Source organism: Folsomia candida, unplaced genomic scaffold, assembly GCF_002217175.1.
Source record: "Folsomia candida strain VU population unplaced genomic scaffold, ASM221717v1 Fcan01_Sc005, whole genome shotgun sequence".
NCBI lineage: Eukaryota > Metazoa > Arthropoda > Collembola > Entomobryomorpha > Isotomidae > Folsomia > Folsomia candida.
In genome coordinates, this window is record NW_019091197.1 from 1570397 (window position 1) to 1589695 (window position 19299).

General features: G+C 35.8%; 2 protein-coding genes across 2 annotated transcripts; both read right to left on the reverse strand.

Annotated features, from left to right (window-relative positions):
* Positions 1-954: 954 nt before the first annotated feature.
* LOC118435670 (tyrosine-protein kinase receptor Tie-1-like) lies at positions 955-9135 on the reverse strand. Its single transcript, XM_035852043.1, has 9 exons — positions 8936-9135; positions 8761-8849; positions 8630-8693; positions 8421-8567; positions 2076-3131; positions 1785-2008; positions 1598-1720; positions 1303-1520; positions 955-1229 (listed from the first exon to the last, which is right to left on the reverse strand). Exons 5-9 carry the CDS (start codon positions 2287-2289, stop codon positions 1115-1117), a joined length of 894 nt encoding a protein of 297 aa, XP_035707936.1. The 5' UTR covers positions 2290-3131; positions 8421-8567; positions 8630-8693; positions 8761-8849; positions 8936-9135; the 3' UTR covers positions 955-1114.
* A 7866-nt stretch (positions 9136-17001) lies between these two features.
* Positions 17002-18820, reverse strand: LOC118435652 (fibroblast growth factor receptor 4-like). The gene is made up of 6 exons (XM_035852013.1): positions 18590-18820; positions 18114-18531; positions 17811-18034; positions 17614-17739; positions 17322-17539; positions 17002-17258 (listed from the first exon to the last, which is right to left on the reverse strand). The coding sequence occupies exons 1-6, from the start codon at positions 18617-18619 to the stop codon at positions 17144-17146; spliced, it is 1131 nt and encodes a 376-aa protein (XP_035707906.1). The 5' UTR covers positions 18620-18820; the 3' UTR covers positions 17002-17143.
* Between the last annotated feature and the right edge of the window lie 479 nt (positions 18821-19299).

Genomic DNA, 19299 nt, shown 5'->3' on the forward strand with positions numbered 1-19299 from the left:
AAGAATTTGTCGAAAAATTCAAATTCGAAAGTTTCTATAAATGTAAATCGTAGAAAATCTTATATTTCCTTATATGTAACTGTAAATCCTTACCAGATAATGAGCATACCTCAATGCATACGTATCTCACAAACTGAACATAGCAACCTAACTTGCTAAGTTTTGTGAAACTTGCGAGATTTCGCAAAACTTTTGACCGGAAACCAAAATATTTTTTTGGAAAATTTTCCCAGCAAATTGGGCATGTATTTATTTAAAAATTGAAAATAATCTGGAACCCAAGTTAAAATAGATAACAAAAGGTTTGTACTCACTTATGAAATTTGCGAAATCATGTATTGCAAATCCGAACGATGCGAAATACATAATACGTTTTCGTGAGTACGCGCATAAATTCGTACCTGCTATTTACAAGCGCTAATAATTTGTCCGAACTAATTATACATATAAGTAATACCGGAATATTTGTTTTATTTCCCAGCGATTTATTCGAGCCCTGCTTGGAAAATCGGGGGACCAGTTGTTCCGCGTAGAGCAACTTTTGCTGCTCTCGTTAGAAAATGTGTTTGGAATTGAAAGCGAAGATGTCCTTTTCTAACAATTTGTTGAGGTCAGGATTGGCCGAGGTGACAAATATGCTGGTAGTGAGTCCTATTCGGAGAGGGTTTAATAAAGTTGTCGACCTTATATTTCAAACAAGGGGGCAAATCTATTTTAAAGCTGGACACTGATAATGCTGAAGCCGTGGCGCAGAACTCGTTTGTTTAATGAGACATGCGTTATGGAAAATTTGTGTGTACCCAAGTTTACACACGGTAGATTTTTGCAACGCCATTAATTTTGCAAGTAAACAATAACAATTAAATGTATTGGGAATTAAATACATAATTGCACACACAGTCATATCAATCTCACACTAAAAGATTAAAGCTTTTATTGTTTTAAATCTTGCCGCAATATACAATTAATATTCTACATCAAATTTTACATTTGAAATTGGCAAAATAAGCAGTAGGTAATGTCATTTTAACGGTCACTCCACCCAACAAAACTGTACACTTACCAAAGCAGAGAAATGGTATGTATGTAACACGCTGACCATACATAAATTACTTCAATATTTCTTTTTATATTCAGCCTGTAGCAAAGTCAAAATATGCATTGCAAGTTGTTGGAAGCTTATCCTATTTGACGGATGTCTCTCCCAGCATTTCTTCATCAGTTGGTATCTAAAAAATATACATAAAAATTATATCAATATATTGATACTTGAACCTAAGTAATTTCTTTAAACTCGCTCACATCTCTTGATTTCCATACGGAGGAATTTCAAGACGAGACCCACTTTCCAAATATCTCACGAACTCAGGTCCACAAATCATTCCCGCTGTGTAAGGAATTTCCGCCAGACTGAAAACCTCCCACATGAAAACTCCGAAAGCCCAAATGTCAGACTCGGTGGAGAATTTTCGATACTTTAAAATTTCTATCGCACACCATCTCCAAGGCATCGCAGTATCCTAAAGTATCAAATATTTTTTCATACCCTGTTTAAACTAGGTTGTAAAATACATAAATTCTTGTTTTTTGTTGATACCTTTGCAACAACGTATTTTTTGTACGTGTCATACATCTGCCTGGAAAGACCAAAATCCGATATCTTAGCGTTTAAATTAGCGTCCAACAGCACATTCCTTGCAGCAAGATCACCATGGATTATCTAGATAAGAAATAATACACAAATAATTTAATACCATAAAGTTCGTTTAATCAGAGTAGTTTACCCTTTTTGATGCAAGAAATTCCATGGCGCAACCAACTTGATGAGAAGACCTTAGCAATTGATATAATTCAAAAGGTTTTTCGATGGATCTTAACCCAATGTAACCGGGAATATTATAAATTTTTCCAGGGTATGAACGGACCATTGCCAATCTACGGCGTTTTGCGCGAAGTACGCCCTCCAGCGATCCACGGGAACAGAATTCCACCGCAACATATAAAATGCCTGAATTTTTTAGATCATGTTTGCAAATTAAAGAAATGAACTATTGTACATAAAGACAAAAATCTACCTTTCTTCAAATCTGTGAACTGTACCCCCAGTAGTTGGACAATGTTTGGATGTCGTCCAACAAAATTCATTGTTTTAACTTCCGATAACAAAGCAGCTAATTTAGACTCCTGTCCATCCTTGGGAACAGTTTTCACAGCGATGGTAATTGTATTGTCAAGCCTTCCTTGGAAAACAATGCCAAAAGCGCCGCTTCCTAAGACCGCAGACTCCATTATTTCCAACCGATGCGGCAAAATTTCAAGTTCTGTTGGAAATGGAAGACTTATGGCGTCCTGATACGGGTAATATTCCGAACGATTCAAATACGGAACGTCATCAGGCTTAAAGGAACTGATTATATCGCTACTTTGGCCTAATTCTGTTGATTCTTTTGAAATTGCTGATATAGCTTCCGGATCCTCTAGGAATTACAATCGTTAAATAAAATAATTTTAACGCGAATTATAAATATTTCAAACCTTTCCTCGTCTTTTGTAAATCAAATGCATTGCAGTAATTGCCAAAAGTCCTAACAAACTTAATGTGAGACTCCCCCCGATAATCAATGCTTGCTTTAAACTAGGCTCAGGACCCAACGGATCAGATGTTGAAGTACTCAGTGTCTGGCTTGAAGTTTCCTGGGTTGTTTCAGAACTCCCCGTAGTAGTTGTTAGACTTGGCGTCGAAGAATCAGATCTTTCCGTAGTCGTTGTAAACCTGGAAGTAGGAGAATCAGAGTTTCCCGTTGTAGCTGGTGTACTTGAGGTCGCAGTATCAGAACTTTCTGCTGTAGTTGGTGGGCTAGAAGTAGGAGAGTCCGTTGTAGGCTCTAACGTAGACTCACTTGGATTTGAGGTACCCTCAGTATTACTGCTATCTGTGGTTGTCGATGTCAACGGAGTGACAATCAATTGAAATGGATAAGTCTGAGACACTGTATCAGGCCAATCACCCTTTTCAGCGTGACAAGTGTAAGTTCCATTATGACCTAATTGAACTTCGCTAAATCGTGATTCGCGATATCTATAACATCCTCAGGTGAGCGAGTCGTAGTAGTTATAAGATCATCATCACCCTATCAGAAAAAAAATAATCAAATGTAGTTAGGTATATCTCCACTAATACAGCACGATTTCGTTCCCATTCGTCCTTAAATAAAGATCATCCACTAACGAGTTGGACTGTCGCAATAAAATGCTCAGAACTTTTTACGCAGTTAATGCAATTTCAAAACAGTTGCATACAGTAGTTGTATGTTTACTACCAAAGGGTTTGGATCGCCATACAGTTCAAATTTTAATGATTCAATTCCGCTGTCTGCTACAGATTGCAGTTTCTTCTTCCGATTTCGCGTCAAATTCCGCCCATAGACTGCACCTACTTTCAAGCTGATTTTCTTCCATCTGTCCTTAAATTTTCGTAAGGTGTCTGGCGTTTCTGAAAGCTTAGAATATTTGGATTGAGTCAGCGCTCAGAATTTCTCAATTTGTTGCAGTTGAGGAAAATTTGGTGGGCTTCCATTTTTTGGCACAAATTCAATTTTTTCGGATGTCGGTACTGAGTGACCTTTTTGGCGTCATGGGACCTTGGGAGGTCAGGCCAAAAGAAAACTTGATTTTTCTATAATCTCTGGTAATAAAAGATTCCAATCCCCCTTTAATGCGTGATTTAAGATAAACCCCCTGGTTTGCAGTGTCCTCCAAAATAACGGGATCGGAAACATGACCAATTCTAGACACGCGTTGCCAAATTCTTCATTTTTTTATGAATTAGTCTTTCTTTTGGACTCTGTCTTCATAATTTACTTCACAGGGGTTGGGGCTATGGAAAAAATGCCTTCCTGGAAGATTTGAAGGATTAGCTGTGACGTGGGGCTCATCGTCCGTGATGACCACTTTTTCCCAAATTTTCTCTCACAATTTCTTGCAGCACGCATGAATCCTTTCCTTTTGTGTTGGTTTGTAATTTGATGCTGGTTTTTTTGCACTTGCTGTAATCCCTAGTTTATGGACTTTGATTTTGCTCAGATAGCTTTTTGAAATCTTGACCTTCCTTGTCGTGCCAGCCGTTGCCGTTGATGAATCATTTAAAAAATTTTTTTTAATCCGATTTTTGACTTTTGTCGTCGCTAGCTTTGCAGGTCGACCAGTAGGGACTTTGAATTTGACTTTATTGGATTCCTCGTACTTTTTTATGTAAGAATTGACATTTGAATGAGGAATACCTTCTTGCTTGAAAAAGTGCCAAGTGATTTTGGAATCATAGTTTGTTCGATTTTTGTGAAACTCAATCACTCTTTTTTTTAACTCTTGCCTTTCAACCCAAGTTTTTCTAGTCTTAGCCATGACTCAATAATTGGTGACATATATCAATGGAAAGCTTATAACTTGGTCTATTCAAAAATAATTTTTTCGAAATTTAATTTCGCTGGTTTCCCGCCTAGCGCGCGTCTTAAGGGGCGGTCCAATACCTTTGTCATGATGTTTTATATACAATGCAATAGTGTTTTTTTTCGCGCTTTAACGATTTTTGAGTTTGATGACTGAAAACTTGCGTAATTTTTGTACATCAAGAATTAGTAATAAAATTGGGGGGAGGGGTACGCCAGCAGTTTTCGAGATTTGAGCCAAAATGTCCGATTTTTATGCTAATTTTGAATTTTGTCTCAAAATCGTTCCAATTTGGTTTAATATAAAGAATTCATAAATTTATTTTGGACCAGAATTTGGCCCCTGCCTTGATTTCTGACCCCAATTTTCCAATATGTTTAACTTTGCAAAATAATTGCATTTTCCGTATTATTCAGATAGATACTTATATGTATACAATGAAATTGTTTTTTTTTTGCGCTCTAAGGATTTTTGAGTTTGATGGCTAAAAATTTTCGTAATACTTTGTGCATCAAGAATTAGTAATAAAATTGGTGGGGGGGGGGGGGGGTACGCCAGCAGTTTTCGAGATCTGGGCCGAAATGTGCGATTTTTTGCAAATTTTGAGTTTTGTCTCAAAATCGATCCAATTTGGTTTAATATGATTGAAAAGAATTTTTAAAAAATATTTGGAACTAGAATTTGGCACCTGCCTTAATATCTCACCCCAGTCTTCCAAATTGTTAAATATCGCAAAATAATTGAATTTTCCGTGTTAGTTAAGATAGATTTATACAAGGAGATCGTGTTTTCTCGGCTTCCTAGGATTATAGAGTTTAATGGCTTACAATTTGCGTAATATTATTGGGTAGATCAATAATCGCACTTACGCCCAATCAGAAGATCATAGAAGCAGAATGGTGTGTCCAGTTAACGTTTTTGAAATTTTTGTGAATAGTCTGGACTTGTGGGCTTTGAATTTTTTTTGTCTACCAAAATGGTTCTGAAAAACTACAACATCGTCGCCGTAGATCCATAAGATACCAGGACGAAAACCAATTGGGACCATAAAATACCAGGACGAAAACTAGTTGGGACCATAAAATACCAGGTTAAAAACCAGTTGGGACCATAACGTACCAAGTTTGTTTTTTTGATTTTTCAGGACAGCGTGAAAACTCGAACCACATGATTGCTGGTTGAAGGAATATATCCACGTATTCAAGTATTGCTTTTTACACTATTTAATGTTCCGTGAAAATTTAAATTGCATCCAAAAAATTTGAAATTTGGCATGAACATGTATGAATATATTCTTAATTATAATATGACATCAATTCCCATTCCGATCGCTATGAATTTTTCAGGAAAAATCAAAAACCACATTTTTTAAAGTCTTTGATTTTTCCTGAAAAATTCATAGTGATCGGAACGGGAATTGATGACATATTATGATTAAGAATATATTCATACATGTTTTTCATACAAGATTTTTTTTATCCGATTTTTGACTTTTGTCGTCGCTAGCTTTGCAGGTCGACCAGTGGGGACTTTGAATTTGAGTTCATTGGATTCCTCGTACTTTTTTATGTAAGAATTGACATTTGAATGAGGAATACCTTCTTGCTTGAAAAAGTGCCAAGTGATTTTGGAATCATAGTTTGTTCGATTTTTGTGAAACTCAATCACTCTTTTTTTTAACTCTTGCCTTTCAACCCAAGTTTTTCTAGTCTTAGCCATGACTCAATAATTGTTGACATATATCAATGGAAAGCTTATAACTTGGTCTATTCAAAAATAATTTTTCCTAAATTTAATTTCGCTGTGTTCCCGCCTAGCGCGCCTTTGACGGGACAGTCCAACTCGTTAGTGGATGATCTTTAGTTCAACCTTTTTATAACCGGAGATATATATTTAATGCCTGGAATTGCACATATGTCATTTTTTAATTTGTTTAAAATTTTGAAATTACCATGAGATTTTTTAAATTATTATTTTTTTTACGAATTTGTGAAGTTTTTGAAATAATGATTGTTCAAATTGGCAAATCATTTTGAAATTGTGAAAATTCGAAATTTTGAACAAAATTCCTGGAAACTTTCTCCAATAATTTTCTAAGCAGTTAAGTTAGTAGTAGTCTAAGCAGTTAAGTTAGTAGTAGTCTAGGCAGTTAAGTTAGTAGTAGTCTAAGCAGTTAAGTTAGTTTCTAAGCAGATAAAAACCAGGCCAAATGTTCCACAAAATCATTTCCCATATTTCCCAGGAGAAGGTGAGACAGAGTGAGAAAAGTGGATGGCGGTGGGTATCCACCACCATCGTGCGTTAGGGTCGTATGTGCGATCCATTTTCTCACTCTGTTTCTCTCTCTCTGCACTCATTAGTGGCCAGAGTTTGTTACGGCTCTTGCTGTATAAGCCACTCCCTCAGAAACTTTGACCCCATAAATCTCATGGTCCTAGGCATTTTCAGTCGGGCAACAAAAGCTGAAAATATAGCTCTTCTAACAAAATTCAGAGAAAATTCTGGCATCAGGTTGTCAGACTCAAAATGCCTAGGACCATGACTTTTTTAAGGATTTATGCATAGGTCAAAAAACCGCCAATTTTCGAATTTTGAAACTTTTGATGCATCAAAATGTCCGTCTTCGTGGGGAAGTTAGAATTGCAAATGCAACTTGAGGTCTAATTCTAGTTGTACCGAGTGTACGTTGGCTTCCTCATTTTTTCCAGTGTCTTTTCTTAATTTTCAAAGGGGGGGTGGTTGCATAAAATTCAAAAATAGCTATGCTACATTGAGGGTTGCATCAAGAATTCTACTTGCAAATTTTTATATTTAATTAGAAGAAATCGATGCGACATAGAATGGAACATTTCACCTAATATGTACCAGCCGGGTTTGGAAACACGGTTATCGTGGTCTGGATACTGATTTTTCCACATTTCATAGCTCGCATTATTTTGGATATGATGTCTGTGAATGAAGCCTAAACTTACCTAAAATCAATGAAGCTGCACATGCAAATATTAGTTTAAGTCAAAAAAGCCAGAATTATTTCATCCCTCCTTATAGGTCACACCTTGCCCGCAGTGACTACTAAACCTTAGGGGAGGGATTTACGCGACAGATGAGGTGAAAGCAGCATTTTTGACATTTTTACTACACCCTTTATAAACCCGGAACAAAGTATTTGAGATACAACCGGACCTAGTGTGTTGACCTCGCAGGGGAGCATATCGAAAAGTCATAAGGGGACATTCTTATACTTTGTGACGCCAAGATGGGTGGGTGTGTTGTCAGGATCCAATGATATGGTTCTATCTGGTACATGTTAAAAGGGGGTAGGATTTCCAATTAATGGCAGGTCAACAGGTTTAACGCATCTCGGACTATAAATTTAATGTCGCTTGGAGAACTATGGAAGTCTAATGAAGCAAACTTCTAGTCGAAAACATATTCACCTAAACCGTAAGTAACGCACGACTAAGGTAAATTGAATTGAGCTAAATCAAGATGGCATACAATTTGCGGCAAACTCTAAATGCGTTTATACATACGCGCATAGAGAATGCAATAAGGGACGGCCCATAAATTATATCACGCGAGCGGGGGGAGGGGGGGGGGTCTCCAGCTCCAATGATGTAGTGCTAATGGAAACCAAATTTTCTGACGAAGAGTGTGACCGCACTATAATATAGTGCGGTCACTATAGACTTGATTATAGACTTGAATATTATTCAAGTCTTTGGGTGTTAAAATAAAGAATGAATCATGTGCTGTAAATTTTAATAGAATAAAAAAATTACAGTTCGTCCCCATTCCCATCGAAGCCTTGGCGAAGGATAGCTAACCACGGAACAAATAATTATGACATTTGTGTCCCCCTCTGTCAGATAAAATACTGTCTGGGTTGATCTTAAAGTTAGTTCCTCTAATTAAGTGGAACCGCAGTCATCAGAATAATTCGAATTTGAGATTTATTTTTTTAGGCAACAAACCTCTGCAATCACTGGTGTAGTTCATGGTATCGGTATTCATGCAATGCTCCTGGTATGCTGGAGACCATGGCAAAAACGAATTTCCGTTAGCTTGAAAAATGAGACTGGCACATTTTGCCGTCGCTGTGACATCTCCAGTTTGCAACTCTTAATAAACAATAATAATCATTTCCAAACTATGTCAAAGCCTCGAATTTTCAAGCACCTACCAGAACAAGCTACACTGCATTGATTGGCTGTATTATATTCATCTTCACACCAGTGGTTTGAGATCTGTTAATTGCGACTGTGATCATTGGTTCTGTTTAGTTATTTTATTTTATTTTAAAATGGTCCTAACCTTTAAAATCCCATATGTTCTTAAGGGAAGCGAATCCTGATTTTCGTACGATGTGTTAAATCCAGTAAAATAGCGTACGATGCAGAGCCCTGTAACCAATGAAATTTCACAATACGTACATTCAACGATTCTTGAATATGATTATATAAATAAGATAAAAATAACCAAATCATACATTTGGTCATTTCATTCTCCCATTGGTTGGGCACTATTCCATTGTCTCTAAGTTGATACCCAAACTCACATCTATTCAATATTATCCCCTTAATTATCACACAGCGTAACAACAAAATTACAATTAGTCCGCACCAGGACGAAGTTATGTTCATTGCAAACAAAATGTGCAAGCAACTGATGCTCAAAAAATAATGTCACTTGTTGACTTGTGGGTTGTAAATGGACCAATCTAGTTAAATTTTCTTCATATTTATTGTCATCCTAAGTTAATATGTCAGTTTTGTGCGTTATTCCCAACTTGATTGAGATACGGAATGAGTTTTCGTTGAATTAGGTCCTAAATTCAGCAAATTTAGAATTTATCTTTAGACATTTGACATTAATGGTGATAACAGTATGATTGACGCATATTTAATGAAGTCCACCTCATTCGAGTCTTCTTAACTAGAAGCTTATTATCATTTTGATGTTATCTCTTCCACAAATCGGACGAAAGCAACTTAAACATTGCTGTCAGGCAGAACCAGGCACATGTATGTAATTGTTCAATTTAAATAGGTTATTTGACTATATACTTAACTATGTAGGTAGTCATGCGCGAGGTATTTAGTTCTGCATTATATCGGCTATCGCTCTGTGTTAAAATTATACCGGTCCGTAAAAATTTTCGACTTACATACTGAGGGTAGTCCACATCCGTGAAAACGATTTTGACCTTTAATATCTTTGGCGCTATTAGAAATTTTGAATTGAAAAAATTTTACAATTTGTTTACCTTATAGTCAGCATTATGGGTGCAAAATTTCAATTCGCTAGTCTAAATGGCGCCAGAGATATATGCATACGAAAAAAATAGTTCTGTTCTAAAACTTTCCAAAACTGCATAAATTTTAAGTTCCAGAATATTTTTAAAACCTCCTAGAATTGTGAATTGTTTATGGAATTTTATGTGAGTGGTATGAAAATTTTTGGCATCTATGTGGCTTTCATAAATAACTCAAAATTTCCCAAATTTGTTTTAATTCATTCCATACCAGGTGGATTTGTACAAAAAAAGCGTGAATACAGTTTTTTTTGTGTTAAATGGAATTTTATAAATCACAATAGTTGAAATGTTTGCATGTTTATTATTTTATCAGTTAGAGGAGACATCACTGATGGTAAGGCAAACAGATTTTGTACTAAAAATGTTCAATTTCGTGCAATGGAGGTATTTGGGAAAAATTAGCGAAATTTTGACCAATTGGGGGCTGTTATAACTTTTACTCTAAAACTCTACCCAGCTGTTTTTTTTATCAAAATTTAAACTGCATTGTGTACTGCAGACATGGGCTCACACAATTTGCTATTTCCTGACATTTATAGCCTATCAGCAACTGCTCCATGTCTTTTAACCGGGTAATTTATGCCTGAAACAAAAAAAAACATCATTGTTTTACTGCGGGGTTAGTTGAAGGTCTGCTTTTTACACTAGAGAATTGAAATTTTGCGCCTACAATACCAACGCTAGTGCCTATTAATTCACAAAATTTCAAGTTGAAAATACTACCAGTGCCGAACATATTAAAGGTCAAAATCGTTTTCACGGATGTGGACTACCCTCAGTAGATATACATATACAGTATCTAACAAATTTAATGCTACGATGACATAATTTTTATATCTACATGATCGCGTAAATTTTAAAATTTCAAACTCCGCACAAAAATCTCAAAAGTATATACGGATAATTTCCTCGTCGCCGATTTTTAATATCGCACAAAGGTCAAATGTCACCATTATTTTTGTGAACAAATTTGAGGCGTCGAAAAAAAAAACTTCGTGGATAATTTTTTTTGAACTTTCTAATATTTTTTATCGGATACGACATGCGTTTTGAAGAAAAATGAGCTTTGGTCGGACCGTGTACGATTTTTTTGACGCCCACAGGAATTTTTCGCCAAGGACAGGTTGAAGGCCTAAAATCGCCACCGCGGCGAAAATTCGAAAACTGAAATATACGTTTGCATATTGAAAGTCCCGACATGCAAACGTGTATTTCAGTTTTCGCATTTTCGCCGCGGTGGCGATTTTAGGCCTTCGACCTGTCCTTGGCGAAAAATTCCTGTGGGCGTCAAAAAAATCGTACACGGTCCGACCAAAGCTCATTTTTCTTCAAAACGCATGTCGTATCCGATAAAAAATATTAGAAAGTTCAAAAAAAATTATCCACGAAGTTTTTTTTTCGACGCCTCAAATTTGTTCACAAAATTAATGGTGACCTTTGACCTTTGTGCGATATTAAAAATCGACGACGAGGAAATTGTCCGTATATACTGTGATATATGTATGTATGTATGTCCAGTTAATGGTGAGAGAAAGTCTGTCGAGGAGTATTTTTATACTTTGAAGGAAAGTAGGCTGAGAATTATTATATTAAGTTTATGACCCCGGTGCGGGCATTTAATTTAACTTTTGAAAGGTTTTAATGCATAAGTAGCGAGTAAATATTAGTAGCCAGTAGTAGAAAAAATATCATATAGCTAATTAGCAGGATAGCTAGTAATTTTATGTGCCAAGTTGTAATTAGTTAGGCTCGGGGTGTTTCACCAGAGTAGTCAGGAGTTGGAAATTCGCTGCGAGAGTAGTGCGTTGCGTCCAGCTCGAGGTTGCCAAGGTGAAGCAGCGGTCAGCAGCAGCAGCAGAAGGAGTCATCCAGTAGTAACGTAAGTCGTAGCAGTACAAGATTTGGCTGTCCGATCTTGGTTGCGTGTTGTTGGTTGGTTGTCCACCCTCAATACAGATAGGTAGTATATTAGAGTGGGGGGGTTTTTTCTCGTCCTTTTGGAAATTATATCAGAAAAGGGCAGGTTTGTTTACTTTTCTCAGCTGAGGCAAGATTTCTAGTAGTAGTTCTGGTCAAACTTATCAAGTCATTATTCTCAGTAGTCAAAGCAGGGCTCATCAGATCTTGTCTCCTCCAAAGCACTTCGTCACGTTAATTGGGGGTTTGAGTGGGAATAAATAAGGAGTTTAGTAATTGTAAAAGTGTGTCGTTGCGTCGAACTCATTTTAAGATATCTCGGGAGTTGTCAAATGCTTTGTTGAGTTATTTCACCATCATAATAATTAATACTAAAAGCAGTAAGAACCCGGAAGTGCGTTGGATACGCAGAAAAGTGTCGTAATTAGGGTCGGGAAGGCATAATTCGTCACAATACTTTTGAGATTTTTGTGCGGAGTTTGAAATTTTAAAATTTACGCGTTCATGTCGATATAAAAATTTTGTCATCGTAGCATTAAATTTGTTACATACTGTACATACATATAGGGTAAAACTTTAATATCCAGCTGTTACTACATACATACATATGTACCAGAGGTTAGCGCTGATGGTTCACGCGGCGGCGGCGGCGTAAACATGCATATTGGTCTGCGGCGGCGGCGCGCCGCGGCGTAGTGATCAAATATCTTCGGCAGCACCTAAATAAATTACTAAACGTATCTAAACTAACTAGGTATACAGATACTATTGATGTGAGTGGAGGGTTCAGCTATACGGTATAGCCTATACCACTATATGCATGAAATGCACACTATATCGGTTTGGAACAATATGAAAAATTTTCCGTGTTAACATCATCTTTGAAAAAGTTGTGACGATTTTAGTGAAGTTAGTATAGGTTTTTTTTCAATACTTTAGCAAGCGGCTAAATTTTTTGCTTTTCACCTTTGTGGATTCACTTTCTACCTCTGTTGGAGACATTGTTTCGTTATGGTTTAAATCACTGTCCAATATGTCCAAAATCCTCAAAAGTATCCAAAATAGAAAATAGGGCAAAATGTTAACAATTTATTTATTACCATTTGTTGCAAATCTATGCATTATTTGGAATTTTTTGTTTTCTTATAATATGTAAATTAAGAAATTTTCCAAGCAATGCTGTATTACACATCAAAATTCCTAAAAATTAATCGAAGATTGAATCACTGGGCCAAGTTTGTAAAAAGCCCATTTTCTCCATTTTCCTCATTTTCAATTTTAGACACTTTTGTGCATTTTGGCCATTATGGACGGCTGTCTTGCACATTGACCAGAAACATACCAAAATAATGTCTCTGCAAGAGGTGGAATCTGTTGAAGTTAATAAACGCAAAAAAGTTCACCGTTTGTTAAATAATTGGGATTCCTAGACTTGCGTCACTAAAATCGTCACAACTTTTTCAAAAGTAATTATAACGGAATTTTTTTCATATTGTTTCATACCGATATAGTGTACAAATGCGTTAAACATCACGACGTTTTTCATTTCACGCAGTTACTTTTGAAATTTCTTGCAAAATTTTATGATGCGTCCTTATTTTATGTGTTTAAACCTGGTAATAAGTTATTACCAAGTAAAAAAATAATTATGCGGGGTATGGTAATAACTCTTTGCCCTTATTTATTGCGTATTATTGTTTATTTGAACGGCAAGCCGTGAACTTGCTTAGACAATTACATTTTTTGGCATAACTCATACGTGATCTAGTAAATTTCAATATAATTTTTTTTTAATATCAATTTTCAAAATAAAAGAAAATAACATTTTTTTAAATTAAGTTTGAAAATTTTAAAAAAAAATTGAAAAATCAATATTAAAAAATTCCTGGCATAAATATAAATCGGCGGCCGAATTTTGTCGCCGGCGCGCCTCCTAAATTTTCGCGGCGGCGACGGCGGCGCGTCAAAACCCTAGGGCTTCCGGCGGCGCGGCGGGGTGTAATCGGCGGCGTTGACCTCTGATATGTACATGGTATTGGTATTACTTATAAATAACACTTTTCTAGATGATATATGCATACATACCGCTTGGTATTATTTTAATACTGGATTTTTACGAGTGCTGTACATATGTATCTACGTACGATAAGAATAAAATGTAAACTAAAACGACAAATCTGCTGCAAAACTAAAGTACGTACATAAATTGAAATAAGTAAATACATATATAGACAATGAATCAACCATTCCTGGTGGTAAATTGACGCACGCTTTGCCCTGCATTCGGGATTACAACTTAATCCAAACATCGATAAGGCGAGTGATAAATTACGTTTAAATTAGGGGTTAAGGGTCGACACCTATACCAAAATGACCACAATACATGACTTATTAAACAAACTGAAGGAATTTCCGTGTAAAATTCACTTTTCGTCAATTTGTGACGAAATTTTTGACGAGCGCTTGACCATTAGAGGTGAAATGAATTACCAAAACGAAAAATCCATCCAATCCAAAATCCATTTGGATTTATCCAATCCATCCAATCCAAAATCCATTTGGATTTATCCAATCCATCCAATCCATTCGAATTTCCATTTTGTAAAAAAAATATCCAATCCAATCCATAACTTTCAAACCATTAAAAATCCAATCCAATTCAAACCAAAAACAAAAAATCTACATTATCCAGCACTAGTTTTAAATTAAACCAATATAATCCAGTGGAAAAAACATGGATATAATATTTACAAACTCAGCAAAACTATATTTCAAAAAATACTACCATGATATACACACCTATAGTTATATTTCTGTATATTTTTAATATAACAGAACTAGTTTATGCAACCGCCAATCAACAGGCAAAAACCAAATGCTAACATTAGTGAATTTGGTCCTCCTTTCACATGTCAATATGTTACAGACCAAACCAGCAATACACTCGCCTGCTTTAAATTAAAATATAAGTAGATAAATACATAGATTTTAGAATATTAGGAATGACATAACGTCCTGGCTATGATTTCTAAACAGAAAGTCACAGTGAAAATTCGTAATTTTTCCATAACCGAAAATCCATCCAATCCAATCCATAATTTTTCCACAACCAAGAATCCATCCAATCCAATCCAGATCTCCGACTATCCAATCCAATCCATATCCATGGATTGGATTGGATAATTTGGATATCCATTTCACCTCTATTGACCATCGGGTTGCCAGCGGGGGAGAGGTCCGCCACTGAACGATCAGGTCGAACACAGACAAGCGTCGTCGTCTTCAGAGATTTCAAATTCTTACACATTTTGAGAAAATTTGCAGGTAATTTTGAAATTTTAAGAAAATTTTGGAATTTTGAGAAAATTTTGAAATTTTGACAAAATTTCGCAATTTTGAAGAAATTGTGAAATTTTCTCCAAATTTCAAAATGTTTTCAAAATTTCAAATATTTTCAAAATTTGAAAAAATTTGAAATCTCTGAAGAAGACGTGAAGAAGACGACGACGCTTCTCTGTATTGGACCTCATCGTTCAGCGGCCGACCTCTCCCGACGGCAACCCGATGGTCAAGCGCTCGTCAAAAATATCGTCACAACTTGACGAAAAGTGAATTTTACACGGAAATTCCTTCAGTTTGTTTAATAAGTCATGTATTGTGATCATTTTGGTATAGGTGTCGACCCTTAACTCGTTGGACACCTCGGTATGTTTCCTTGTGAGTGTGAAAATTCAAACTAAGAAGTACTTACATAGGTCCGAGATTATCAACGGAAGACTTTGATTTCCTTTGGATATGTTGTTGTGGTGCTATATGAGTGTAGAGAAAGTGTAGAAGGATTCGATTCCATGGTTTCATTTCGTAAGTGTTTGATAAGAACGAACAATTACTCTCCTCAGTAACGTCTAACATTCATATTCATTCTCGCATTCCTAAATATAAAGTTTGATACACATTTTAATAAACGTGCCCATTAATAAATAGTCCCATATTGTCTGTATGTATGTACATAAGTCAAGCAATTTAAACCAAGATTTGCCATATAACTTTAATATGTACATATGTAGGTATGTATATACTTGACCACATTCAATTATGTAAATGGGTAAACAGACAACAAACCATACATGGCCTGGTTTTATGCACAAACTCTCGGAGTTGCATTCAAGAATCAAAGCTAATCTCAATGTTGATAAAAGTGATGAATGAATGCATATTTAATTATCACTATGAAATTGTAATACAATATAAATGAACCATCCCATCAGTCTGTCAGTTCAACGTGCACATATACTTAAGTAGTTGGTTTCTTATCATTACGCATGGATTAGACAAACTGGTAAAAACTAAATGAATTTCTTTTCCGTCAGCCTAATGTTTCTACGTCGCACTAAGGATTCTAACAATGCGAGCGAAAAATATGTTCAGCAAAGATTATTTTTGATCAACTTAAAACTTCACCAGTTGTCACCCTCAGAATTCGTTGCCCTTTGGATATGTTGAAGTGTTACAAGAAACCCCAAGTGGTTTGATTCTATTGTCACATTTGCCTCCGCCACACCTATTTCCAATTAAGACGGTCAAAAAAAATCTTGTCCGAACATGGTTTGTGCACCCATTTTTTAACTATCACATAGATAATTAAAATCATTTGTTTCGTATACTTCTTTAAATGTGGGCAAATCAGTTTTTTTACATTTATTAAGTAGTGCCCAGATTATATTTCAAACAAGGCACTCTGTTTTAAAACTGGGTCCCAATGACTTAGGACACCTTTGCTTAATCTGTCATGCATTATGCAAAATATGTACGTACCCAGGACTATGAACGATGGATTTTTTAACACAATATTTTGGTAATATGTATTTTGTAAATAAGTAAGCGACAATCAAAAAATTATGAAAAGTTTCACGTTAGTAGATTTGATATTTTAGGAAAAAAGAGTCAATGAAACTACGGACACTATTGCTGCCGAGGTCAAATAAAGAAATGTGTATGCAAATCTCATTAACTATTTGTACGTAATGCAAATAAATTACGCCTGATAGTGAAATAATTTTTACGCAATTTTAAGGAATAGAACACATGCTAAAAATTTCACATGAAATTGAAATACACGCTTGATCCACGAATTGTGTTCTGAGTTTCAACAAAATTTTGCCCAAGCCTCTCTCAGATAATGAATGTTGCCTCTGATTATGCTTATTTGGAAAAAGTTTAATAAATGAAATGTATTATTTTAATTTAAAAAGATTTGTAAATTAAAGCAGTCAAATATTGACCGGGCAGTAAGATAGATATATCGGATCGGCAGTATAATCAACTTTGATGGATAAATAAAGAGGATATTTTTCACTTATTGATATAAATTGTAATGAATTTTTATAGTTGGGACGCATATACTAGTATTTAAATATATGCATTTACATATATCTATGTAAAGCTGACAAGAAATCAATTCTTTTAATATTGTTTTTTATATTCAGCCTCCAGCAAAGTCAAAATTTGAATTGATAGTTGTTGGAAACTTATCCTCTTTGACGGTTGTCCCTCCCAGCATTTCTTCATCAGTTGGTATCTACAAAATGTAAATAAAAATAATACTTTGTTACTTGCATCTAATTTAAGTAAACTCTCTCACATCTCTTGATTTGCATAGGGTGGAATTTCGAGTCTAAACCCTCTTTCCAAGTATCTAACGAATTCAGGTCCCCAAGTTATCCCTGCAGTGTAAGGAATTTCTGCAAGACTGAAAACCTCCCACACAAAAATCCCGTAGGCCCAGATGTCAGATTCAATCGAGAATTTTTGATGTTTTAAAATTTCTATGGCACACCATCTCCAAGGCATCGCAGTTTCCTAAAGATATATTTTTTATCAAAAGTCATATAAGATATATGAACATAAATTCATACTTATATCAACAAACATACCTTCGTTGCAACAACGTATTTTTTGTATGTGTCATACATTTGCCTGGATAAGCCGAAGTCCGATATCTTAGCATTGAAGTTGGAATCCAGTAGCACATTCCGTGCAGCCAGATCACCGTGAATTATCTAAGTGAATCGATATATAGGTAAATAAATAACAATCTTAATGCTTTTTTAAGTGCCAGTATGTATTTTACCCTTTTTGACGCAAGGAACTCCATAGCGCAACAAACTTGATGAGAAAACTTTAGCAACTGATATAGTTGAAAAGGTCTTTCGACCAGTCGTAAACCAATATACCCGGGAATATTATATATTTTTCCAAGGTATGATTGTGCCATTCCTAATTGACGACGGTTTGCCTGGAGCACGCCCTCGAGGGATCCACGGGAAGAAAACTCCACGGCAACGTATACAATGCCTGCGAATTTTAAAGTGTGGTAACGTTTCTGTAATAAATTGATTATTGTACCTAAATTAAGTAAGTACAAACAATTTACCTTTCTTCAAATCTACGAACTGTACTCCCAGTAGTTGGACAATGTTAGGATGTCGTCCAACAAAACTCATTATTTTTACTTCTGATAACAAGGCAGCCAATTTAGACTCATCAGCATCTTTAGGAACAGTTTTCACAGCGATTGTAATTCTGCTGTCAAGTCTTCCTTGGAAAACAATACCAAATGCTCCACTTCCTAAAACTGCAGACTCTATAATTTCCAAACGGTCGGGTAAAATTTCCAGTGCTTTCGGAAAAGGAAGATTAATTGCGCCTTGATAGATGACATATTCCGAACGAGACAAATACGAGGAAGCATCTGGATTGAATGTACTAATTAGGTCGGTACTTTGGGCAGGGTCGGTTGATTCTTGTCCGTATTTAAATTGTTGATATATCTCGCGAAGAAGTCGGTTCCTCTACAAATTATAATTGTTAGAGAAAATAAATTTTGATGCATAGTTTATTTTTTCAGACCTTGGCTCGCATTCTGTAAATTAAGTACATTGCAGGAATCGCTAAAAGTCCTAATAATCCAAGTGCGAAACTCCCCCCAATAATCAATGCTTGCTCCCAACCGGGTTCAGAACTAACTACAGTTACACTGTATCTCAGGGTTTTTGAACTCGCCGAGTTCTTGGCTACGCAAATATATTCTCGATCATCATGTATACTTCCGTAAAAATTATGGTCGACTGCATTGTCCAATTGCCGTCAAAAATTTTCTGTACACTTGTCGAAACTTCCAATCTTCCCTCAGCGTTAATTAAGTGTTGACCGGTAGCATCGTCCCAAGACAATTCTGGTGGAGGGTATCCCACAGCTGAACATGTAATATTTTCATTCACGTCGAACTCTTTATAAAGCTTATTAGTTTGATCGGCACCATCAGAGGTGAAGAACGGTGGTACTGCAAATGAAACAAATTTAATGCCTTTCATTTTGCAGGTGGAAGCATTTAAATAGATCATCGTACCACTACAGTTTTGTAAATAATTTGTGTCAAGATTTTCGCATAGTTCTGCAAATTCTGGCCATTCCGTGAAATTTTTTTGAGCAAAAATATATTTCGAGCAGCTTGCACTTTCTTCCAGGTCAAAGTCATTGTGAAAGAGATCTAAAATCGAACAAATGTATAGCTTCAACCTTTCATGTGCTAATTATTTAGCTACGAACTTTTATTTTGA